Raw genomic sequence first — 27625 nt, forward strand, 5'->3', positions numbered from 1 at the left:
GCTGATATGCTAGCTTCTGACTACTTACAGACTCGTGATAACCAGACCAACCTGGTGATAAGAATTATCCCTGGGACGGTGGGTTTCACGTACCTGACTTTTAATGAAGGGGATACTGTACCTATTGCTTACAAGTCACACTTGTACACTTCGGCTGAACTGCGTTTTTCCACTGTGGAGAAAGTTTTAACGGCTGTGCAGATGGCAATTCTTAAGGAACGTGCCCTGTCGCAGGGAAAGCGCATGTTGGTTGTCACCCCGTGTCCAGCCTTGGAGGCGGTCACGAAAGCCAGTGTACCGAATTCTAAAGCTTTGCACCCTCGGTGGATTCAGTGGGCTACATCCTTGACATCTCAGGATGTCACGTTTATTTTTGACGCCGCTTTACGGTCGCAGGAGTATTTACAGTATGAATTCGTTCATCCTGCTCCTTTAGCAATGCGGCCGTTGGAGGATTTCCATTGTATCATTTACACGGATGGTTCGGCGCAGGTTGCGCATGGCTCTAAACACGCCTACGTTTCCGCTTGCGCCATTGTGGTCGGTGCCATGGTGAACGATGAGTTCAAGTCCAGTGTTGTGCACACGCAAACGCTAGGGGACTGCACCGCACAATTAGCAGAGCTTCGTGCTCTTATGCTCGCATTGGAGTACGCTGATCCTTGTGTGACGACTTTAATCGTAAGTGATTCTTACTACTGTGTCCAGTCTTACAATGAGAACTTGTTCTTTTGGATTCAGAATGATTTTCGTGATTCCAAGGGTAGCACAATAAAACATAAAATGATCTGGGTCCGAGTGGCGGAACTTAAAGAGAAACTGCCGCTCGTGTTTGTGATTCATACTCTCGGCCACCAGCGCGTGGGGGTCCACGCTGTTGGCAACTCGCTTGCTGATGAAGCAGCGAAGTCAGCGGTATCAAAATACTTAGTTGCAGCGGTCACGAGGTCCAAAAGCAAAATAGATGATGACATCTTGGCGGCTGTTGCTGCCACGGAGAAGGGAGGTAAATATCCTGCGGGGTTCCCTTCGAAGTACACATACCACTTAAGTCCCGATAAGGTTCCTTATGTGAAAATTCCTGAAGTTGGAGAGCGTCTAGTTCCCAACTCGGATCGCAGAGCTTCTCTGATTACAGCGGCTCATGAAGGTGTGGCGTCTGCGCATGCGGGCGTCTCAGCCACTGTATCTCAGCTACAACAGAGGTTCTGGTGGCCGGGACTGTACAAACAGACGCGCGATTATGTCCTTATGTGTGACATTTGTCAGCAGATCAAGCCTTCTACTGCTGCGCGTCCGCCTCAGACACAGTTGTACATCTCTAATAAACCACTTGGTTGTGTTTATTTGGATCACTGCGGTCCTTTTTCTTCTGATACTGCGTATAAATACATCTTAGTAGCAGTTGACTCATGCACACGCTTTGTATGGGTATGGCCGCATCGAAGCGCTGATTCGCGAACTGTCATTAAGGATTTGCGTGTCTTTGTGGGAATCTTTGCTTGTGGTACTTTCCATTCGGACCAGGGTCCGGCTTTCGCCTCTAAGGCGTATAAGGATGCTATGGTTTCGTTGGGAGTACAGGTGAAGTTTTCAAGCCCCTACAGGCCTGAGGGCAATTCTGTGGTAGAAAGAATGAACCGCGACTTAAAGCAATCTTTGACAGCCCGTGTTATAGGCACTGGTAGAAACTGGCTGACCCACCTCTATGGCGTGCAGCGTGCGCTTAATAATCTCCCTAGAAGGTCTCTGGGTGGGCGGACCCCATACGAAATGCTCTTTGATATCAAGATGTACGTACCTGACCTTGATGGTGCAGACTGCCAGGCCCAGGCCGCGGCCTTTGACGTAGATGAACATTGCAATGTTTTACAGGATCTACAAAAGACCAGAGACAGTCTTGCAAAGGAACACTTGCCCTCCACGTCGGATGATGCGTTGCAGATCCCGGTAGTTGGCTGGCTACCCCAAGTTGGAGAACTGGTTCGAGAGAAGATCGATAACAAGAAAGAGTTTGGTCCCTCATATCGAGCACCAGTCCGAGTACTTGGAGTGAAGGGCACAAGAACAGTCATTTTACCACCACTTCCAGGTCGTAAAGAAAACAGATTTATTTCTATTGACAATGTCAAGACACACAGGGTGGCCGATTCTTCATAGCATGACACCGGCTGTATCCTGTCCTTCCATGGTGAGGCACTCTGTGCTGGCTATTACATCTGGTGCAGATCAGGAGGTGTCCCTCGAGATGCCTGCCATATCCAGACCTTTATTAAATACTATTCCTGTTACTAACATTGATGAGGTGACCTATGCAGATCCTGCTGATTTATCCATGTCCGATTTACAAGCTTGTTTGGCTAACCAATCCAGATTCTCTTTTGACTCTGATTCGGAACTTTCAAAGAAACCATCGACTATTGCAAAATATGCCACGTTGTTTAAAAAACATTTTTTAATTCCACCTTGGACATACATTTGGCTGATACTATTTTTATTTCATCTTTTTATGTCGATTGGTTTTGTGTTTTATTTTTTCCGACTGATCGATGGCCATTATGTGAAAGAAAGAACAGGAATTCGGTACCTTAATGGAACATTGGCCCCTCTATCCTCCTCACATTCAGTACACAGACTAAAGAGAGACTTACATTCAGTACAGATTACTGCTTGGCCAGTCCTTGATGGGATTGTGTGGGATGCGGTTAGGTTTCAGATACATGGCCCCACAGAAGTTATTAATGTTCCTAATGTGCTTAGAGTAAACATGGGAGATGTGATTAAGCAAAATGTTCGTTCTGATGATTGGGATCTTCAGGCCGTAGAAGCATTGTTCTCTGATTTGAAATATTATGCGGCCTTTGATGCTGAGGATTTGTACTTAGATTCTGTCAATTATGGTGATTTGTTTTGTTATCAACATTATGGAAATCATTTCTTACACAAGACAAGTTCCAGGAGGGTTCCTGTGAATTACACTCAGTGGGAACATTGCCCTACTCCTTTACAGGGGAGCTCAAGTACATTTCTGGGAAAATACTCTTATTTTACAGATTTTAATCAATCAAATCCTGAGTCGTTTTATTTTAAAGTGAACCAGAAATTCATGCCCAAAGTTAGACTTACTGATACAAAATTGCTGTATTCAAAGTCCTTTCTAGAAAGGTTATCTGTGGATGGCTATGAGTTATGGAAGGATGCTATTGACCTTAAATCGGTTTGGGGTACCAAAGATTGGCAGGTACAAGGCACTGAGGCTTTGCATCGTGCATGTCTCATCCCGAATCACATGTTGTTTTTAAATTCTACTGTTTCTCAAACAACATGTTTTGGATTGGCTACATCTAAAAAATTAAATACCCCTACTATCCCTGACTTGGAAGAATATTCAGGTTGGAGTAATTTCACTACAATATCCATCAGTGGGATACAAGCACTTTTGCAGAATTCCTCCTTTAATATTTCCCGTTTTGATCCGGAGGGGTGGCTTTTGTGGCAAAGAAGCACTGATGCTTGCCAACGTAGGTTTTTGGGTTTATCTGAAGGTTTTACGCACATCAGGCCAGATCCCAGGTTTGAAACAGATCACACTGTTACCACTTATTCAGTAGGTAAATTGTGTCAGAACTGGTTACAACATTCCACTTTGGCTGCAGTTAAACTGCATCTTTCCCAGTTGAATGAGAATATCGAGCTAAATGATTTTATAAAAGGCCCGACTAGGGGTAGATCTAAACGCTTTATTTATGCTGTATACAATGAAATTTGGAAATTTTCACAGGTTGAGGCAGCTAAACGCCTGAGAGCGATTGATCAAGCTAATTTGGAAAAAGTGCTAGCAGTAGTAGATAACAGTATTAACATGCTTTCTTCCAGGATTTACACATTGGATAATATTGTTTCTTCTGTTGTTGATATTGTACATGATGAAGTGTCCACGTTATACCATGGTCAAAATCAATTGCGTTCTGTAATGCAGTTTGCCTGGACTCTACAGACAATTAAGGCAGGTCGAGTTCCCTGGAACTCATTGAACGTTTCATCCCTTTTCGCCCCTTTTAATCTTACTGAAAAACAGCGCATGCTTTCAATGCGTGATGCATCATTTTCTATGTTACATATTGAGAAGCTAGAATCCTTGCCTTTCTCTGTTGCTGAAACCACTACTGCCACATGGCTGATTCATAGTTTAATTACATTACCATTTCCTTTATATAAATTTACTAACTGTATGCGGTATATTGCTATAGGACGATATGAACCACTAGGCAATGCATTCTTACATGAGGCATGGTCATTACCATACACATACAGATGTCTGAAGGATGGAAAAGAAGTGAATCTTAATGGTGAGGATTGCACACAGTCACCTGACCAGTCATTAATATGCAGACACATTCAGTTACACGGTTCTTGTAATCAGGACCGCCCAAATTTAGCATGTGTTTTAAAAGGCACGCCAGTTCCAGCAGTAGTTCCCACGTTTACATTATTAGCTAATGGTAGTTATTTACTTTTAAACAACGAATTATGTTGTGGTTTATTAATTGGTGTGGCTTATGTGGTAACTGTATCAGAGCGTGTGGTGTGCTGCAAGAATGTTCTATACCCACCCACGCATGGGTCTTCAGATGTCTCCATCTGGCCACGGATTCCAACCTTGGAAGCAAAATTCAATGGTTTAAGCAGAATAAGGGCCCTTTTGTCTCAAAAACAAGTGACCCTGAGTTCGGCACGGGAAACTTATGTCCTTCACATAGCTAACACCCGCACAGAGGTGCAGGCGCTTTTAAATACTGATTTGCCGTTTCATTTCTGTGAACTGGTGCACCAGATTTTTAACGCTTCTTCAACGACTGGGCTTGCACATTTTTTTAAATTAGTAAGCAGTGGCCTCGTGACTACATTTGAAAAAGTTTTTGGAATCATTCCCACGTTTTTCCACACTATTTTTTCGAGTTTGTTTGGTGGACTACCTGTGTTGCTGGCTGTAGCCGCAGGAATTCTGGTGGTGTTTTTCTTCATTAAACATGGATGCCCGTCCTGCGCAAGACGCCGTTCAACGCCTCCTGACACTGTGCCGTAATCGGATGCTCAATTACTATGGAACATTGCCGCTTGCAGCATTAAGCACGGCCTATAGATTGTCATTTCGGTTCACCGACTTCACGTGTGTCCAACCTGTGTTTCACTGCCTGAGCTGCGAGTTCGATTGGGCCATTGATTTGTGCCTATGCTTGAGGACTGCTCCTGACGTCGATTTTGATCAGCTAATGCGTCCCGTGGTGGCTCACGAGCTGATCTGTTCTGGCGAGAGAGTTATGGCCTTGGCAGCGATAAATGGAGTTCTGGGCCAATGGGAGATCTCTGCAGCGGCGGATGCCTTTCTGACACACAGCGATCTGGTGAACCCACCGAGTTGTCCTCTGACGTTACAGGAGGATCCGATGCTGGAGGAGCACGTATGTTCTTTCCCATTGCTAAATTGGATTGCTGAACTATTTTCGGATGATGGCAGTGATTTCATGCTGGAGGCTGTGGCAACTTTCTTTGCATATACTTTCCAATAGTGTGATGCCTGGGAGGAATGCTTTGTTGTGAAATATGACTTTCCCCTCGCTGGAATGGAGGGATGAACTATGTTCAGCTGATGGAGAGTACAATCATGTGATGTCACTGGGGATAACGTCAATGTGGCACATGACTTTGGAAATCGGATACGTGCCTTGTTTTTTCTCTTACAAACATTTGAATTGATGAAACCTGGTCCTACGTTTCATATTTTTGAGACCTGATGGATGACTTTTGGTTCAAAAGTTTTGTTTTTATTTTTTAGATTTGAGGCCACTGTAGGCATTCATACATATTCATTCATACATATTTTTAGCTTATTTTAGCTCAAGATTATTGAACTTTGCTTTCAATTGTTGTGTCTGATTTAGTGTTGCCTTTTCCCTTATGTTTGACGGTGCTCGGACCAATGGGGGGGTGTCATATGGATACTTCATTACATATATTGCGTTAAGTTAGCATGAGTGTATTACATGTTTAAACAGCCGGTTTGTCTTCGGCTTTAGTTTTGCACACGACACATACTTGTTGTTGTAGCTTTCACCCTAGAAGCGATGAGGTGGTTTATTTGAGAATAATATGTTATTTCCATGCTATCAGCTTTGCCTGGTACACTTGGTACAACTGTCTGCACACTGAGAGCTGCACACTCTAAGATTAACCTAACACAAGGTTGCTGGGAGGCCTGATCCTCGCACCACATTAGACATAACACAAATAATGTTGATGCCAACATTTTGGGCTCTACGCGGGTTTAAGATAGAGTTACACGGAATGAACGTAGACACTTGGTGCTGCGCATGAAGAGAGCTGGTAGCTGTTGATGTGAACTGCTCCTACTGACATTGAGAGGTATGGGGCCGCCCTGCTAAAGCCCGAATGAGACCTTCTTAGATATAAAATAATATGCTAGATAGGGTGCGCGAAATATAGGTGATATAGATTTCTATAGGTTTTGCATTATAACATGCTAGCACCTTTTGCTTACTATGGATTAGTGACTATGCTGCTGACTCTGATTTTTATAATCTGCATTTTGGTATTATACAAGATACTGCGTTTGAGAACTTTGCATTGAATAATAAATATTTCAAACTTGCACTTGTGTTCTTTGACTCTCAGTTTTGGTTTGAAATGATTATATAACGAAAGAGTGTTCATGTGTTCCACGATTCCTGAGGTATTCTAAAGATCATGTTCTGGTTTGTCTAAGACATGGTTCATTCCATAATGATCCATGAGACACTGTAGCTAGCTAGGTAAGGAGATTTCTGACACTGAGATGAGTTTTGGATCATCCTAACTCACTGAGGTTCTAGATCTCTATGCACAGTTCTGTGGGAGAACGGAAACCCTGCAACAATGGGAAGGAAAGAGAGCATGAATGACCAAAGACTCACTGAAGAAATATTGTATGGTGTACTACAATAAGTTGCACTTGTAAAAATGTATTTGGACTTCATATACACTGTACATATACCATGTATCAATGAAGAGAGAAAGCAATAATAAAAGCAAAGCGTTCCATAAACACTGGTAAAACACTGTTTCAGTTGTTTTTTACGGCGTGAAAATGAGTAACCACTGAAAAGCACTGTTTTTTTAGGTATTGAAATCACTGGTAAACACTGGAAAAAACACCAGCAGAATTTACCAAAAATAGAAACTGAAAACAGGAAAGCCTACATATAAGCAAGCCCTGCATTTTAAGAATGATCGAATCCTGTTGGCTGTTTGCGATTTTAGTGGAAGCCCAGAATTTTAGCACTATTAGGTGGAAATAAGTATGTACCGGGATAGTAGGGGGCAGAAGATTCAGTATGTCTTTGATTAGAAGATTTTTTCTTGCAGCTCCTGCACCAGATAGCACGATAGCATGAAGTGGCAATAGCTGTAGAGTCCATCAGCCCACTCGGCTAATGAGATCAGTGAGAAAAGGTTTACCCAAGTGTCAGTGTTCAGTGGAGTGCTTCACCTAAGGGGATGGAGATTGAATTAACTTGAGAAAATAATGCTTATTTCTTATGATATTGTCCTCTACGGGTTCAGCATAGGTAATCAGTAAAATTGTTTCTTTTGCCTTCCTTACACAACTATTCCAGGTGAAGGAAGGTGGAGAGAATGAAAAACGAGGATCCGGATGAGTCTACAGATACTCCCAAGTACTAGGTTTAGGCTGAAACATGTCACTCATAAGGGATGGTAGGAGGAGGAGACCTAACACTTGTCATTACCCCCACTATCCATTTCTATCTATTATTATTCATAGGTCAGGTAGAAATTGTAAAACAAACTAAATGGCAACAGCCAGGTCATAATAATATTTAAAAATCCTCTAACGCTAAACAATATACCTCTCTGTAAAAAGCTCAGGTGGGTCCACCATGAGGTTACTGATGAAGGGGCCTCAATGATGAAGCATGTTACCAAGAGTGAGTGAGGAATACCTTGGTAACATTTTTTTCATCTCTAGGCCAAATGTTCTGTAATAGAATAGGAGTAATTTACTGTTCTAACTGAGCCTGCTAATCAACATTGGTTGTGTACATATTTAAAATGTAGAGGTAGTCCTAGGATGACTCCTTAAGTTCCTTTTACTCTCCCTTGTTTAAGATTATGTCTTCTGAGCTGTTGCCATCTGTTAAGTCCCTGTGCTCTAAATGGATCCTTTTTAGGTCGAGGACCTAAAGGCTGCGCTTGCGCAGTCTGGGGTCGGAGAATTAATGTCCCTTAGTAGCGCTTTGGAACCCGCCTCCCTGCCCTGTCTCTCCTCCATTGGCTGGCTTCCTAAACGGAGGCCAGCCATTGGAGGAGAGAGCCGTCACTCCGATTTAGCCCTGTCTCTTTCGGATTCGGGGACGTACATTTTGCTGTTCTTTCGCCAGTGACCTCATCCGTCACTCAAAACAACAAATACACGCACCCGAATCCGAAAATTTTCAGAGTTGCCGGCCGGCATTTTGCTGCTCGAGCAGCGTCTACCGAGGACATGAGGTAAGCCTCTGCCCTCCTGTTTGTGCCGTTCTTAGTGCCCCTGCCCCCCTGTTTGTGCCGTTTTTCCTGCCAGGAGGAGGCCACCACTGCTATCACTAACAGTGACCCGGGCACAGGACTCGGGCTCCACACAGGTCAATAGGTGACACGGCTTGTTTTCTTCGGCACACTCTGTCACGCCTGTCCTAGAACCCTGACCCTAGCGCGATAACTTACACAACTATGACTGTTTTAGACGAGGAGCTGGCGGAAACAGATTAGACTCCTATTTCAATATAAAAGGGCAGGTCTCCGGGAACTCTGCAGCACAGCTCAGCCTCCGAGAGGGGGAAGGCAACGGCACATGTGCTGATAACCCCGGTCCGCCCCCTCTGCAGTCCTTGAACTCGTCCCCCGCCCTGGTGGGAAGCGAGACCGTCAGTCCTTTCACCCGTCCCCCGCCCTGGTGAGAAGCGAGACCGGTAGTCCTTGCACCCGTCCCCCGCCCTGGTGAGAAGCGAGATCGGCAGTTCTTGCACCGGTCCCCCGCCCTGGTGCAAGGGGGAAGGCAATGGCACATCTGCTGATAACCCCGGTCCGCCCCCTCTGCAGTCCTTTTACCCGTCCCCCGCCCTGGTGCAAAGTGGAGTCCGGCAGTCCTTGCACCCGTCCTCCGCCCTGATGCAAAGTGGAGTCTGGCAGTCCTTGCACCCGTCCCCCGCCCTGGTGAGAAGCTGAGTCCGGCAGTCCTTGCACCCGTCCCTCGCCCTGGTGAGATGTGGAGTCCGACATTCCTTGCACCCATCCCTCGCCCTGGTGAGATGCAGAGTCCGGCAGTCCTTGTCAGAGGTTCCAGGGAGCAGCTTTCATTTAAGAGCTTGTTTCTTTTTGGCTGGGATGCAAGTAATGTTTGTATCTTCCTCTGGGCACTTGATTGTGGGGAGTAGCTTCATAATGCGAGCGGAGAGCAAAAGCGGGACGAATAAAAAAAAACCAGTATGTCATATTTTCCAACATTTCTAGTGGGAATACCCACAGTCGAAATGCATCCCCATCGAGGCTTACGCCGCTAATTTGTGTAATTGCTTGAAATAGTGGTGCGAAGCTGAACTGAGCACACGACGCTGCTGCATCGAGGACTAATGCAGAGTCTTAAGAATACTGTTATCGGTGTTTAATATGTTAGAACAATTTCTGTATTCAATTAATGATGTGATTTCCTGCTTTCTTTTTCAAAATTGCTATTTTTGCACACCGTTGCCTGTTAATACCTGTTTGCTCAAAGACGGAAAAGATATATAAATAGTAGTGAATTAAAAAGGTCGCATGGTTGCCTATTAATAGGTTTAATTATAGGAATATTTGTTATTTTGCCACAGTGTTGTTCCCATTCCTGGGAAGGGTTTGCAGCGTTTAACTCGCAGTGCTGTCTGGATGCAGAGAAATGAGGAAAAAAAGGTTCCTCTGTTGAAAGTAATTACAGGCCTGCTGTAACTGTTTGTCTCTGACATTTTAAAAACTTGCCTTGAAACACAAAAGGCCAATGAAAGATTATTTTGTCGTACCGTATAAAGTAATGAACCCTTAAAATGTGCATTACTCCATAAAATAACAAGCCACCGGTCGAGATTTATTTGTTTCGGGCTTAATGATAAATGGATGCATGATTTCACAAGCTTGTGTGTCCTTTCACTGGATCTTGTAGGCTTCCGTTTACTACTTATTCTGGGGAGAATGCCATTTGTATTTTTTTCCTCAGGGGGGTTCTGCAAAAAAGGGACATACATAACAAATACTTTCAAACTATTTTTTGAGTGGGGGCATTTAACTGGTTGCCCAACCTCCCGAACATTCACATGACCTTCAGTTTGAGTAGTGGCCCTAACCTATCTTTGTATTTTAAAAAAAATCACAACACCATCACAATGATCAGCTCAAAGTAACTTCTGGCAACTGCAACACACTGACCATTGGTGGTGGTTCCTCCTGATTCAGTTCTTTCTAGCTTTTGCACCCTGCTTATGAATGATCTCGAATGGAAACATTTGGCTGCACGCCCCAAGACATCAGTTCCAGTTTATATCTTATCCAAATGTATGCCTTGAAAGCACTAATCACACCATCCTCTAACATATATTAATATAGGCATGAGGCATCCAGATCCATGGTTGTTTTAGAGCATACACGGTGGCCATGTTTGAAGGGAGGAGACACGCCCTTCTTCGATTTCTACTCAGTGTTCTAACCACCACTTTTTCCAACTTTTTGAGGAGGTGGGGCACTTACTGATGTGATTGTACCATTACCCCTACTTAATTTCACACTCCATCGGTAACTCTCTCCCAATGTTATCATAGCCCTTTTTGGTTATGAGCACCCTTGTGACTTGATTACATTTCATATGAATTCAAAAGAAGTGAAATTGAGATGAGCACTCAAGCAGGATCGCACTAGAACATCACTTTGTCCACTGTTCATAGTATATGTTCTGCTGCCTGTATCCTGCATCAATGACTACTTGAAAAATGCGTAATGTCCACATTTTCACTCCCAAAATTCATTATTCGTAAGAAACCAAAGGGACAACAGTGGGTAGCTGTGCTATGAGTCTTGTCATCGTGGAGAGTTCTGAGCTATTGAACACCTGCTATATAAACTCTTCTCCTAGGTGAACTAAAAGGATTGAGTTGTCCGAAATCAACTCCTCAACTCAGCCATCTGTATCAATGATCACCTCCTCTTGGGATGATGGTAGATCCACCTTCCCCCCCATAAGCTTCTTAAGATTGAAGGTTTCAGAATCAGCTTTCTCATTTTTATTCGCTCAGCCATAAAGACTTTATGCATCCAGTTGGTGGTAGTGGGGAAGTCGAATCTTAACTTAATTTGCTTTCATCCTACCCAACAGTTGATTTAGCATTCAGTAGAGATTTTGGCATGTACAATCAGCTCTCAAGCAGAGCCACTGTAGTGTTTAATTGTCATATAAATGTTACTAAACTATAAGAATATGGGGCCTGTGACTAGTGTAACTCTGGACCCTGTCAGGCACAGCGGCCTGATAAAGGCGAGTCTTGTTTGTCCCAGTTACATATCTGGACTCACCCAGATTCGCATGCACGCTATCCTGAACTGATGGGCAGCAAAGGTGTGTATTTCAATAAAGGGGATTTACTATCAAAATCTTTATACATAGGTATTGTTTTGTTGTTTTGTAGATATTGCCAAAAACCTTGTTTTAAAAAAACCCATTTTGTGTTGTAAGACAGTCTAAGAGGCCATTTTGTGAGGGAGAAATTAGTTTTGTTTGCATGGCAAGAACATTTCTCTTTAAGTTGTGGATTTATGTAGTTCGAGCAGTAAGAAAAAAGAATTCATAATGAAGGCACTCTAAATATTCATTCAAATGATTAATCCAGATTTCAAGTTCTCAGAGAGGGCCTAGATATTCAATATTTGGCCTGTAAAAAATCTGTTTGATGATCTTCGTCGCTTTCAATTCAAATGTCAGAATTTTTCTGAAGTTTCTGGAGCTCTAAAAACATCTGCCTGTTTTTCCACATTCTCTTATTGCCTTCTCCTAAAAAATGGGGGGAACTTCATAGGAACTCATATGAACAAATTTGCTTTATTCTTGAACTGTGCAAGCAAGTGACCACAGTCTAAAAAATGTAAAGAACATTCGACTCTTGAAACTTGGTTAATTCTAGAAGTTGCTCTGTGTGTGTGTGTGTGGCTCTGTGTGTGTGTGTGTGTGTGTGGCTCTGTGTGTGGTTGTGTGTGTGTGTGTCTGTGTGTGTGTGGCTCTGTGTGTGTGGCTCTGTGTGGATATTTTTTTTTTAGGTGGCTCTGTGTAGGTGGCTCTGTGTAGGTGGCTCTGTATGTGTGTGTGGGTGGCTTTGTGTGTGTGGCTCTGTGTGGGTGTAAATGCAATAGGTCATGCATTTGCGAGCGATTACGCTATTGGCATTGTAAATGACAATGCCATTTATTTAACGATTAAGCTATTGGCATTGTAAATAACAATGCCATTTATTTATGATTAAAAAGAAAGTCATGAGCAATGCCAATAGCTCTACCTTTAATAATGCCGAGACCATTGCATTGTAAATGCTTGTTCTGTGATGTCTTGGTGTTAGAGTTTAAACTGGCATGGCCAAGTCCTATGGATCTACCTATTGATCCTAACCACATCCCTTAGTGTGGTTTATTGCTAAAATTGATGTCCATGTAACGTTGTCTATTTGTTGACGACCGTGACTTGGTAAACATCTTGTTACTAAACTTGGCATGTGTCTTTGACTTAGTGATAGCATTGGTTTCTCTACCTCTGTACCTTTACTGGAACCAAGCTCCCAGTGTTTTTTTTCATCCTGACTCCAAGTTCCCTAGTTTCATTGCAGACAATGCTGTACTTTTATGTTTCTGTCGCACATGTCTATGTATGTATGTATGTATGTATGTATGTATGTATGTATGTATGTATGTATTTAGTATTTGCATAGCACAAATCCATGTTAAAATGCAGCTGAGATCTATACAATTTGAATGGCAAAATTATAGTGGAACAAATGATTGAAGTGGAAGTTGGGCTGGGAAAACAGAAGAGCGCTATTACTGCATCGTGATCTAGTGTTCTTTAAAGATGAGTCTTTAGCTGTCTTGCAATTGATTCAAGGTAGGGTTAAGTCCTGATGGACTGAAGGATGTTGTTCTAGGTCCTGTGTGCTCATACAGAGAAGGCCTGCTGCCTTCCTTTTTCTTTTTTTCACTACTTTATCTCCAGTCGGATGATGCCTCTACTGTGGGTGTGCAGAGAGCCATCGGAGATGGTGGGCTTGTTAGTCAGATATCTGGGGTTCTGGTTGTGACAGATTTATGGCAGGGTCAGATAGTAAACATCTGTCATGTTGCTCAATCTAGTTCATTGTGGCTGTCTTGTTACTGACACCATTTGGTCCTTGGAACTAGCTTGTTCCTGACATCTAGGCCCTTGCCATTGCTTATTGCTGACAAGATGGTCCTTGTTGCTTTGTCTTGCAATAGACTGACTGCTATGACTGTCTTGTTGTGGTCACTCAGTCTTGTGTGCTGTTTCTGACATCAATATAAAAAACAAGGGGACCCGTCTAGGTAGTTGAGGACCTCGGGTAGTTAATGATTTTTGAAAAGACAAAGGTCCTAAACTTTTTGATGCAAAGCAAAATAATAAGCACAGACTTGAAATAAGAACTGTGTATCTTTTTCTCCAATGTCCAGCCGGACAGAGGGATGTTTATTTCAAAAGGTTAAGTTAAAGAATTCAGAGTTTAAGTGAAACAAACCACAAAATGATAACTGGGCACAAGCCTGTACCAGGTCAGAAAAGAGAAAACAATACATGGGGGAAAGAATAACAGGCAAACAGATTGGAGCGAGAGGTGGCTTACAATGCAATGTAATCTTGTGTATATACTTTGTAAATATTCGGTTACTGCAAACCACGATCGTGGGAGGCTTAAGAGGCCACTGCGCGATGGAGCAGTCCAATTCATAGTGATCCTCAATGTGATCACTGCAAGCGGGCGTGTGAGTCCCGTCCGGTCAGCGTGGTAGCTGGTGCAAAGGCCGCACACTCCTTGAAAGGAACGCTACCGTCATTTCCGTATGCGCCGCTATTTCGTGAAAGAAGCCGCCCCAAGTTACTAGCTCGGCGGTTCAGATCACACCTCCTGCAAGACTCTTCTTGCTCATGCCGTGGCTGCACTACAAATTAGTGTATAGGCTTTTATACAAACAATCAGGCAAAAAGTAAATTTGATAGTCCTGAAGATGATCCCAATTAATTTTTGGAGATAGGGATCGAAACGTCACGTCGACTGTTTTAATAGTACTGCTTCTTTCGATTGTGTAATATGTGTTGCAGTTACTGTTGGTTTGAGCTTACACAAGATTACATTGCATTGTAAGCCACCTCTCGCTCCAATCTGTTTGCCTGTTATTCTTTCCCCCATGTATTGTTTTCTCTTTTCTGACCTGGTACAGGCTTGTGCCCAGTTATCATTTTGTGGTTTGTTTCACTTAAACTCTGAATTCGTTTACTTAACCTTTTGAAATAAAAATCCCTCTGTCCGGCTGGACATTGGAGAAAAAAGATACACAGTTCTTATTTCAAGTCTGTTTCTGACATCAAGGCCCTTTTTTAGTGGGTAGTTGTTAACACCCAAGCCCTTATGATTGTGTAGTTTCTGGTGTCTAGTCCTTTATGGTCCTGTTTGTTTGTTGACTTCCACACATTTATTGCTGATCTTGTTGCTGGCATTCAGGCCCACGTGGTTATGTCTTATTGTTAAAACCCAGGTCCATGTTGTTGTGTCCTTCCGTTGATACCTAGGTCCTTGTGACTGACTCTCATTGCTGGCTTTGAGGACGATGAGTGCTTTGAAACTTTTGGGTACACTGTTGTGCTTCATAATAGCTAGTGATATCATTTGTGGCTCTCTTATTGCTGACACCATGTGGCCATATTTTGTTACTGAACAGGTGGGAGAGGAGGCACTGAGCAGAGAACCATTTGGGGAAGGGCAAGTTGTACTTTGATCTTGAATGTGAGAGAAGGAAATGTGTACTAAGCTTTGATCTTGTTCCAGGAGAAGATGAAGACCAGTTTGAACAGTTCATGCTTCCCCTCACTGCTGCTTTCGAAGCTGTAGCTCAGATGTTCGGCACAAACTCCTTCAACGAGCAGGATGCGAAAGTGAGTTCAGTGACTGCTGTCCTTATCAGAGCTGCAAGGGAGTATACGGCTTCTTTGGGCTTTGCTAGGGGTCTGGTGGTAGGGGTGTTGGGATTGAGATACACTACTGCTCCCTCCTGTCAATTTGTCTGTTGTCATGCTTTTATTCTTCTTTTTTTCATCTTTGCAGAGGACGTTGGTGGGTTTGGTGAGAGATCTGAGAGGAATTGCATTTGCTTTCAATGCAAAGACCAGCTTCATGATGCTATTTGAGTGGATGTATCCTCTGCTATACTGCCTGCGCTGTTCGATTGTGATTTTTGGTGGGACGTTTATTTCACCCCCCTCTACGCCCAACCCAACACCCTTTTGTGCTTTTAAATTGTTGACGGTTACTGGGTCACTCTGATTTCAATGTCAAACTGTTGTATACGTCTCAACAGCTAATATTCATAGATCATTATGTAAATCATGGACAAGAGTTTCAAAAAGGAAGAATCAGGGAGACAACATATTATTTGGAATTGTAAGGAGCAGTCTGTATTTAAGGGGAATGAGTACAAAAAAAATCAGCATTATTTACATTGAATGTGGGTGTAATCCATAGAATCTTGTGCACAACAGTGCTCATGCAAATGTGTGAACGGCACAAGTGAGATAAAGAGAGATACCTTAACTTGGCCCAGGATCATTTGCTTGAACTCAATGTTCCTACAACCAATGTCTTCTCATGTGATGCTGCCCTTCTTTACTGCGTTGTGTGTCCACTTCCGTAGCCCATTATATTCATGCTTACCGTATTACTTTCCTTGACTCTCTGGTTTGAGAAACAAACGAGTATTCCTACTTAATGTCAAGTTTGGATCTATGCTCTTCTTTTCCGCAGTGTGTACCCCATCCGTAGACTTACATTCCCATTTAGATTCATCCGCTTGGGATTTTAACGATTATTTGTCTGTACTTATGCATGTATTCCTGTTGTGTAATCTTTTCCTATTGTTTATATTGGAATCATGTCCTTCCTTCCTTCCTCTGTAAAGCGCTTCGGGATCTTGTTTGCGCTACATAAAACTTTATAAAGAAAGAAAGAAAAACTGCAAAAGCGGCACAAGTAAGGAATTATATAATATATACAATCACTTAGATGGTTTCTGATTATCAAAAGTTCCAATGCAATTGTTATGGACATTCAAGAACCAGAAATGCGCCAAACGTTTCGCTGGGTGGTTGACCGCGTAACGACCTGTGATCAATTCAGGTCATCTTCAGGACCGGGTTACAATGCAATTTGTCGGTGCTGTCCAAGAGGGAAACAAAGGGGAAATAATAAGTGTAGTAATGGTTGCTGTGCAGGGTTTGGTGTGACAGGCTGTTGGCGCTCAAACAGGTAGCTATGAAGGGTGACTAAATACAGGAAGTGGTTAAGGGGTATGGTGCTGCCAGGAAAAGGGGGAAACCCAAAACCCCTAAAAGAACAGGCGCAGAGTCCTGCACTAAACAATGAGACTCAAAACTTGGGCACACATATAATTATTGACAGTACATAAAGTAATAAATAAATGTTGTCAACATCGGATGTATATTTGTAGCTTTTTATGCGTGTAGAAAAAATAGACAAACGCCAGCCGACACGTGTTTCGTCAAAGGACAATGCCAATGACTCTTCAGGGCTGGTAAAAGGTGACATAGGGGGAACATAAGTGTTAAATTAACAATGTTTATATGGGTTCTTAATAAGAAACAATCAAACAAGTAAGATGTGTTCACAATGATAGCAACTACACAGAGTAAAAACCCACTTTGCAACTCAACAAGAAACCAAAGTATGAGGAACAAAGTTAACATCTAAGGAAAATAAATCCATATTATGTTAAACAGCGAGATTCGCTTGGAAGTCCTACAATGTAGTAATTCTCAAGGAATGGGGAATGGCAAACGAACCGTAAAAAAACGTGATTCACTTGGAGACCGATTATAACATACGTCTTTCAAGGAATAAAGAGAGCAAAACACTGTGGTATAGCATCAGGAACACAATGATTTAACATAAGTGTAAAAAAAAAAAAGTTAAACAAGTATTGTGCGAAGAAATACGTAAACACGCGACTGAAAATAGCCTGCAATGGTGTCCACTTAATAATGAACCTACTACAAACATGCATCCTAGTAAGAATAAAACAAGCCGTGTGTTTCCACACTAAACGATAATGGTCAGATAAAGAGGAGAATAATAGACATGGTGTCAAAAGGTGTGCGAAAATGGTCAGGTCAAAATGTGAATGAACAGTTCTAATGTCCTCATTCCGATTAAATCGTTAGCATGGTACCCAATTGTCAGTAATAAGCGGGCAAAGTAGCCTACTAATACTGTCAATATTAAAACGACACGAAAGAACATGGTTATCTACTGATGCTGTGATTCCTTAATAAGTGCAGATCGAGGTCGCGTGCAAAGAAAAGTGCGTGATTTGGCTTATCGTGCTCACCCAAAGGTATAAAGTGCGGTCAGGAAAGGAGGAGAGAGAGAAAAATATATACACAAAGAAAAGGGTAAAGATTCGCAGTAAAAATTACCGACCGGAACACAAAATCATAGGGAAAACAATTACCTTTACGAGCGTCATAATGGTATCTAAGGGGAAAACACAGTGAAAAGGGGCCATAATTACTGCCTTGCAATAGATATTATATTGTACACTGGTAAATGAGGAAAAGGGGCTGTAGAGCACGCATTTCCCAGGGTGGATACATTTCAAAAACGAAGTATGAGGGATCACTCACCGGATGTCCGGTGATAATTCCAACCCGGATGCGGGTAAAAAGTAAGTGGATGACTGGGTATAGAATGTCGTCAGACGGGCGGGTGCGTCCGAGACCACGGAGAAATCTGAAAATAAAAGGGATCAAAAAAGGAATACAGATAGTAGCTTTCCATTGCATCAACGGGGCGAGGGAAAGGGAAACTAATAAACAGAAGACGGTCTCCAAGCTGTTTCAGTTCCTAGGACATACCTGTAAAGGCAGCACTTCTCCTGTCAGCGTCTCGTCGGTAAGGGTAACACCGAGAGCGCGCAGGAAAAGGAAGTGTGTTTTTAACAGTGAGAACAGTCAACAACTAGACCGCTGGTCGCAGCAAGTAGTGTGCGACCGGAAGTGGGTAAAATAGAAACAGACGAGGAGTTAAAGGGAATAGTAAAGGCAAAAGAAGAGTGTAGATCCCCCAGAAGAATGGTCAGAAAAGGGAAAGAAACTGGATTGAAGAGTTAACATAAAACTTAAGTAGTTCATGAGGTAGACGGAAATAAGCAATGTGTTCGTTATCTGAATTTAAGCATAATCCAGTTGAATAGGCACGACAATCGCACATGCCTAAAATTAAGAGGAACAACTAATGATAATAGTAAGCAATGTATTTGTTTCCTGAATTCAACCTAATTGAGTATCATAGGCACGACAATCGCACATGCCTGAAAATGAGAGACACAACTAATGAGAATAGTGGGACATGTAAGAGAAGGTGTATAGAAAAATGGAATAGTGTAGATAGACAAAAAGTCCTAACAGGGACTAAGGACCAAAGGAAGGTTCAAGCATGCTAAGCTTGGTATATTTAAAAAGGAGAAAATGAAAGAATAGATATGCACAGAAATATAGTTCATGTTAGAAAGTAGTGTAGTTCATGGTCTGAATTTTGTCCGTGCTCAACCGTGTGAAGGCGCATGATCCATGTGGCCTCCAGTTGTCTTGCAAATGTGGCAATTGTGGAGTATGCAAGTGGGCCGTACATGGAACAAATACCTTCACAGGGTATAACAACAAGAAACATGATATCAAGATGAATATCAACTGTAACACCAAATTTGTGGTGTATCTGCTCTTATGCACCTGTGGCAGCCAATACGTGGGCAGCACCATAAGACCTGTCAAAGAAAGAATCAGCGAACATGTAAGAGCCATCTTCAATTTGGATACAAAATACCCAATGGCGGTACATATGGCCTTGTGCCCCTCACCAGGCAGATACAAAAACTTCTCCTTCTTTGGGATAGATGTTGCCCTACCCAACATCAGGGGGGGTGACCGTGAGCTGAGACTTAGACAACTGGAGGCCACATGGATCATGCGCCTTCACACTGTCTTTATCTGACCATTATCGTTTAGTCTGGAAACACACGGCTTGTTTTATTCTTACTAGGATGCATGTTTGTAGTAGGTTCATTATTAAGTGGACACCATTGCAGGCTATTTTCAGTCGCGTGTTTACGTATTTCTTCGCACAATACTTGTTTAACTTTTATTTTAACACTTATGTTAACTCAATGTGTTCCTGATGCTATACCACAGTATTTTGCTCTCTTTATTCCTTGAAAGACGTTTGTTATAATCGGTCTCCAAGTGAATCACGTTTTTTTACGGTTCATTTGCCATTCCCCATTCCTTGAGAATTACTACTTTGTAGGACTTCCAAGCGAATCTCGCTGTTTAACATAATATGGATTTATTTTCCTTAGATGTTAACTTTGTTCCTCATAATTTGGTTTCTTGTTGAGTTGCAAAGTGGGTTTTTACTCTGTGTATTTGCTATCATTGTGAACACATCTTACTTGTTTGATTGTTTCTTATTAAGAACTCCTATAAACATTGTTAAGTTAACACTTATGTTCTCCCTATGTCACCTTTTCCCAGCCCTGAAGAGTCATTGGCATTGTCCTTTGACGAAACACGTGTCGGCTGGCGTTTGTCTATTTTTTTCTACACGCATAAAAAGCTACAAGATATACATCCGGTGTTGACCACGTTTATTTATTACTTTATGTACTGTCAATAAATATGTGTGCCCAGGTTTTGTGTCTAATAAGTGTAGTAATGGTTGTCTACAAGACCCTACTAGAACATGCAAGGAGTGGGCCAAATACCTGTTTAGGTGTGGGACAGGGTGCCAAGCGATGGTAGATCCAGGTATGCACACAAGGTATGGTAAGTGAATTGTCCAGAAAGACACAACCAGAATGGTGTGTCAAGGGAATCCTGAACTGGCAGAAGAACAGGTTACGGGAGGGGCGGGTATTTTGTTAAAAAGGTATCAGTCTGTTCAAGGCCTCACACATGCTGCATTTCGAAGGTGAAGTACCAACATGCAGCCAAGGAGGGTGGAAGGACGCATTATCAGAATACAAAGCCATGTCATCCAGTGCAAGTTGTGGCGCAGTGCTGGTTCTTTAACTTGTTGACAACTCTGAATGACTATAACAATTGCATTGGAACTTTTTTAAATGAACAACCATCTAGGTCATTGTATATATTATATAATTCTTTACTTGCTCCTTTTTTGCTGTTTTTTTTTTCACTTTCGTGGTTCACACATTTGCACGAGCACTGTTGTGCACAAGATTATATGGGTTACCCCCACATTCAATGTATAAAGTGCTGATATTATTTTTTTTTACTCATTCCTCTAATATACGGACTGCTCCTTACAATTTCAAATAATCTTTTATGTCTCCTTGATTTTTAGGTCTCGCTGAGCCAGCGAATGCGCTGCTCTGAGACACGTTTAGTGTGTGGCTCGAGAAAATGCTACCACACGCTTTGCTTGTGGCGGCCTAGAGCTTGCTGATATGCGCACAAGCGCGCGCGCCTCGCTCCGCCTCTCCCAGCCGCTCCGTCTTGCGCTTTAACGCTCCTCCCCATCACAGCCGTGCGTCTTTTTGTTGCTTGTTTTGGCTTACAGCATGCTACCTTTCTGCTCTTTTCTCATTACTTAATTTCTATTCCCTCCCTTCACTCCTTCTTCTTTCCCACATCTCCTTCCCCTTCTTTCAACTCATTTCCCATCCTTAGCCTCCTGCGTCTTCTCTTGTATTTCTTTCCTTCATCTAGTCCTCTTTCCCTCGCCTCTCTTCCCTTGCCTTCCTTAGGCCTACCGACTCGTTCACTCAGCTCAGAGCCTCGGACGGTCCATGGCGCGGGCCTCCCTCGCAGTGTCTGAGCTCCCGGTTTAGGAATTTGTGAGCAGCGCCGTGCTCAGAATACCAATGCGATGCTGCGTTCTTGGTGCAGAGGTCAGCCTCATGGGGAAGGTCTTGCCCGGAGAAAATGGACAGAATTATGCGTGGCAAGAGTCCTCAAATAAACCTGATTCCGACACAAAAGATTCTAGCATGGAACACAACAAAAAGGCTAAACTAGACCGTCTTGACATCAAAGTCCGGATTGATGATTCCTATTTGGTGGAAGCTATTGACCGGCAGAAAGGGTGGCAATGTCGCGTGTGTGAGCAATTTTATTTATTTATTTTTAAATCCTACACCTCAAAGTACAACTTGGTGACACTCATCCTTGGCCACAGTGGCGTTAAACCCCACTCCTGCCTCCATTGCAACAAACTCTTCAAACAGCCAAGTCACCTGCAGACACATCGTTTAACTCAACAAGGCACACGACCACACAAGGGCGAAGTGTGTGGTAAGGCTCATGAAGTGAAACATGAGAACGGGCGCTGCCACGTGTGTGTGGACTGGGGTCTGGACTTTGCCACACTCACGCAGCTGAAGCGTCACATATCCTCACACCAGGGTCCCACATTGTACGAGTGCCTTGAATGTAACAAAACATTCCACTACCGCAGCCAGCTGTAAAATCACATGTTGAAGCATCAGAATGTACGGCCATTTGTCTGCACTGAGTGTGGCATGGAGTTCAGCCAGATCCACCATCTAAAGCAGAACTTGCTCTCGCACAAGGCAGGGTTGTTTCACTCATCTTGAAAACCCACTTGCACTTTAATCTGTGATATTTGAACTAACACTTTGTGGAGTGGGGGCTAATGCATCCTGGGTATCGAAAGAGGGTGGAGTGTAGACATTGTCATACTCTGGGATGCCATGTTTTTAAATCCAGGTAATGCATTTAAATGTAATATTTTATTTAAATATTTCACTAAACCAAGATGGGTCTCTTGCACCGTTCTAAAGAGGGATGTGACATTTGCTCTGTCTCCAAATATATTCTTCTAAATGTGCAAAAAAGTACATTTAACCACTGTAAAGCTGATATTCTTAGTTAGCCTACACTCAAGTGGAATCTCCATGGTGTTTGAGGCATCTGGGCTAAATTGGGCACCTGGCATTGCCACTGTCATATCTGCAGCAGGGTGAGTGCATGGGTAGGTAGACTCCATGGTTGCCTCTCGTATCTGTTAGTACATTTAGATAGGGTTAATTTGATACTCGATTTGCGTTCTTATATAGAAAGGGTGTTTTTTTTGTTGTTTTTTTTTAGTTACATCATCCCATAAAAAAAGACTCAATTTCGGCTAGTCATGCTGACTAGATCCTAGTCAGAAAGCTGCGATTCGGATTAATAGTAGAAAAAAAAGTTACAAAATGAATGAGAACTTCAGAAAAGTCCTTTTTCCTTAAAAATCCCTCTTTCAATGAGATGACTAAAGCTGTAGATTCCACAATTTTTAGGTCAAGCCTAGACTGCTCATGCGTTGTCCGCAAGACATGTATCTGTTTTGTGGGCTTTTGGCATAACCCGTTGATTGCCATTTGATGTTTTCTGTGCCATTCTGAAATGCTTGCTTTTTAGTGGGCTTTCACGTTTAATTGTCCCTCCTTTGTGTGGCTGATTCCCTCCCTCTGCGACTTCACTAAGCGATCCTTCTGTTTGGCCATTACCCATTCGGGTTCCTCCTGGTCCGCCATCACAACGTGTTCCAGATGGCTGACTACACAGGTCAGAAGCACGTTTAGAGTAGATCGATAGGCCTGCAGGTGGGTGCTGCACTAACTCACTATTGTTTTGTGATGCGTGTGCACGCACTTGGAAACTTATTTATTTATTTTCTAAAGCGCAAACGCTTCCCAAAGCATTTGAAAAAAAGATTTGTTTCTATTGCTGAAGTAGAGTGAAAACATGTTTATCTTCGGCAAGCATGTGCGCACTTTAGAAAAATAACCAAATAAGTTTCCAAAGCATGTGCACACTCTCTTCCCGAAGCGTTAGAAAAAAGATTGGTTTTATAAAGATTATATTAAAGATTATATAGTGTGTGCGTCTTTACATGTTGTTTATTTGGGTTGTTTTAATACAAAAAACATTGTGCTTGTTTTACACTGGAGGGTCATGTTCTGTCAACAAAAGGCACGTCTCCATCTACATTGGAACTGCAGCACAGAGCTGCGCTATGACTAAATAATTATAAGGTCGCAAAAGCAAGACCGATTGCATTGTAGTCTTTTTGCTATGAATCGATTATTTTGTGTCACTTTATTTATACTTGGTGTAGCGCTGTTTTCTCGATTGGGTGGGCCTCTAGGTGCTCTTTTTGACTGAAATTATGTTTTCAGATTGTGGCTCCCTCTCCCTAGCACAGTTGATCTGTAAGAAATAGACTTACAACTTTACTTGTATGTCTTACTTTTGGCAGCTTATGTTTGCTATGCTAAATCATACGTTACAAACCTGTTCGTATATATTTGCACACCGGTTTTCTCTTTGGGGCAGTATGTTTTCTATAGATCAGGCATTTGAAAGAACACAAACCATGCTTCATGTGCAGGTCACTTTGAACATTTGGAGTGCGTGCACATTGAGGGAGTAAACAAGCAACTTCACTTTTCTAAATCTGATATTTTTTTCTGTTCTCCCCTACTTGAACAAATTACAAAATATCACTACTTTACAGAGTGCATTCACTGATATTGAAATGATGTGATATATGCCGTTGTAAAAGGTCTGTTTCCAGATGTAATGTGGACTTTTGACTGATTTGTGGCCTTTGTTCCACTACCACCTTTGACACTTGACTTAGCAATTGTATGGTTCTGGGCATGTCCTGGTATTTGCCTTTTGACATTCATTGTAAATGTGAATAGTGTAAACATCATGTACATGATCCTACTGGAACTAACCTTGTTACATGTACCTACCTCCCTACCGTTGTATCCTTTCTGGTGTCATGGTGGCCCTCAATCTCTTCTGTTCTTTCTACATTATATCTGAGAGGCTTCTCATACTCAAATAGTCAAATAGTTTTATTTTCATGTCAACAATGAGGGAGACTTTCAACCAGTCCGGATTTTTGATTTTTTTCAGCGAGAGCAATAAACATGGTAAGACTTTTTACTGTTATCTTCATAACTGCTTAATTTGATCACCTGGGGGCCACCAGTTCTGATTTCTAGGGACCAGCTCTTATTTTTCCTCTCACAGACTTTGATCTTGAGCAGCAGAGAGACCAGCATTGGCATAGCCAATGGGTCTCGCTTTTGGGACCTTATAAGTGTTTAGCCATGCAACCGTTGATGTTGTTGCACCAAGGATATTGTGCTGCATAACTAAATACTTATAAGTTCCAAAAGCGAGACCTATTGGCTATGTCACTGCTTGTTCCTTTTTGCAATTATTGAGCATGGTTAACATAATTGTCAATTAATAGTACCTGTTGAGACGATGTATGTTATAATACTAAATAGTGATACCCGGTCTCAAATGGGTCTATGGGTAACCTCCTGTAGTTCTGCATTGAAACTGGTGTATGTAGCACGAACATCTGAACCCAGGTGTGTTTTTCTTGCAAATTACATAATTAAGAGATGTTCAATGTTATTAGGTTCAAGCATAGACTGGAGGCATGGTCAAGTATCTGTTGTTAAAGGAGTTTCAGTCATTGTCTGTTTCTTGAGTATCCAACTTGCTGTGTATTTTTTTTATTGTGCTCCCAAATGGTTTTCTTACTTTAGAGCTGTGGTCAGGAAAGCAATGCTTTTCCACAATCCAGTTTTGCCTTGCCTCACTTGGGGAGATTAGTCTTTTTTTCATTCTTTGAAAAGCCCCCAATACGAAACCTTCAGTTGAATCGTTGGTATTTAGATAGTATGGGGCACAGTACTAAGCTGTCACAGTTTATTTATGCTGTGCTTCTTACAGAAGTTCAGTGAAACCAGCACAAATAAAAATTAATAGCTACTGTAACGCTCAAGCTGATCTAGTTAAGGAGTTAAGCAGCCTTTCATGGTGGTCAATGATGCTCTACTGGACTGGAAAGTGGGGCACAGTCTGAAACCCCACAATCAGCTTATCTGATTTCTGAGAATTAAATCCTTTTCAAATGAGCGTGTTCTATTATACAAAATTAGGTGGGTGGTTTTATTGTAAATGCGATTTGGAATCACCCCCAATATGTATTGTTTGTTTCCACTAGACCTCTGGACAGTGGTTCTAGACAAATTTGTATTTTATGTTTACTGTTGACTTCAAGAGTTTAAAGATGCAACCTGACAGCGCAGAAAGATGATAGTCTTATGTGAGATCATGCCTGCTTTTTTGATTTATGTATTTTTGCTCTTCCATGTTCTAGTGCATGAGAGGCATTCTGTCTTGTAATGTTCAACTGTTTAAGTCATTCATCCTTAGCACTCTACTGCAGCTATCCATCCTACATGCCAATCTTGCAGCGTGCAATTGAACTGTGGTTCCATGACCCAGCCTGCACTACCCCAGTTCTCAAACTCATGGCAGAGCTTGTGCACAACAGGTAAGATTGAGGAGTATAAACTGCAAGAAAGCACCGAAGGTTAGTGGAGCGCACTCTATTGCCACCTTGAAGGAGATACTCCAAGAAAGCACATGTTGACTAGAGGGGCACTCTGTTGCCATTTCGAAGGAGTCTAGAGGCTCCTATTCATTTAGAAATTATTATGGATTCAAACTGCAAAGTCTTTAATAACTTCACTTGAGGCTGCAGTGAGCCCTTTGAAACAGTAGCCATAGGATTGAATCACACAAAACACATACTATTAAACGCTTTGGAAGCAAGTGTTGGGACTTCTTATTCATTATATGTAAAGGAAAGTTGGCAATTTTGAAACAAATACTGCAGGGATCCCTGTTGAGTGGGAGCTATCTGCATTTCATGCTGCATAAATAGTGAAGTGACTATTGTGGATGAAATAGATAGGGTTCAGTGCCTGGTAGAGATAAAAGTAAAACTTGCATCACTTGCACCAATGCTGTATGGATTATGTTGGAAGGAAGTATTTGGAGTCAGGTTAATAAATGCTGCTAAGGCAACAGACTTTGGTGGAAGAAAGAGCGCAAATTACTTGCAATACAAGTAGTGTAATTAGGTCATTCAAAACAGAGCACATCCTCTTGCTAAAACTGTATTTTTCACCACTTGATTTGTCTTTCCAGGTCTCAGCGGCTGCAGTTTGATGTTTCATCTCCTAATGGCATTCTTCTCTTCCGAGAGACAAGTAAAATGGTCACTATGTATGGTGGGTATTCCAGACATAGACTTTATTACTCTTTATTATGTGTAGTCTTCATAGGAAACATTTTTCAGTGTTCCCTGTAACAAAATCATGTTTTGGAGACAAATCCATTTGCCATCTTTGTTGGTCTACTTTATGTACTGACAGAGTTTTGGAGCTACTCAGTGCAGCCTTCTACCTCATGATGTGCCTTGTGTTGCTGCCTGGCTTGGCGGCCTGCAGGCAGACCGTGGCTAGGTAACCCAGTCCATGTAGCTTCTCTTATACTGCCGTGGTTTGGAGTCAACCAGACAATCAGCCTACCTAACTTGAGACACAACTCAACTGCTGATAATTCTATTTAATGTTGAGACCAAAGTCTGGAGCCAGTTTATAGAGGTAACTTAAAACAAGTGAGTTCTCAACATAACATAGCTTGGTTACTATATGAATCTTCAAGGAAAACCACCAAAAGTGAATCCAAGGAAAAGGCTTGACAAGGGTCTTGCAACAGAAACAATCTAGTGAGGAAGTTCCAATAAGGAATTGCATCCAAGGGGTGTACTCCTTTTACTTCCTAGCTCCCAAGTAGGGCCTACCATTGAGACCAATCATAAAACTCAGGGTCCTAAACAAAACATAAAGTCAAAATGACTACCTGCCGAATGTTTAGCCTGCAATTCAAGGAATGAGTATACATGGCAACTGTAGAGTTCAAGGACACATACTTTAATATCCCATTTAACAAAAAGTGCAAGAAATATTTCAGAAAAGAGATAAACAATGCACATTAGCAATTCACAGGGCTTCTTTTCTGGATAAAATCATCGTCTAGGGTATTCATAGAATTCCAACAATATGGCAAAGGTGCGTTGACTGAGGAAATGCAATCACAATATTTGGACAGTAATCCAAATTTTAGGTTTTGCAGCATGAATCCTTTTCTGGATTCACATGACGTGCATCTATTCCGCAATTTGGTGGTTTGGTCAGGAATCATGTTTTGGCCTTCTGGTTTTTTCTTTCTTTTTTCATGTGTGTAGGCATAATCGACCATCATCTGCCGTTTGTCTAGAAGCACATTGGAGGTGCTCCTTAGAATCTA

The 27625-nt window shown here is 42.1% G+C and overlaps 1 protein-coding gene across 9 annotated transcripts in view; it reads left to right on the top strand.

Moving 5' to 3' along the window:
• Positions 1-27625, top strand: part of XPO7 (exportin 7) — a 687768-nt gene that overhangs the window by 513297 nt on the left and 146846 nt on the right. For 6 of the 9 annotated variants that reach the window (XM_086943668.1, XM_086943671.1, XM_086943674.1 and 3 more), the window contains 4 exons: positions 15174-15280; positions 15450-15538; positions 25695-25802; positions 26462-26544. In XM_086943668.1, coding sequence (XP_086799794.1) covers positions 15174-15280; positions 15450-15538; positions 25695-25802; positions 26462-26544 — 387 coding nt within the window. The remainder of the gene's footprint in view (positions 1-15173; positions 15281-15449; positions 15539-25694; positions 25803-26461; positions 26545-27625) is intronic. The other 3 variants (XM_086943673.1, XM_086943670.1, XM_086943667.1) reach the window with 1 other exon arrangement.

Source organism: Lissotriton vulgaris, chromosome 11, assembly GCF_964263255.1.
Source record: "Lissotriton vulgaris chromosome 11, aLisVul1.2, whole genome shotgun sequence".
Taxonomy (NCBI): domain Eukaryota; kingdom Metazoa; phylum Chordata; class Amphibia; order Caudata; family Salamandridae; genus Lissotriton; species Lissotriton vulgaris.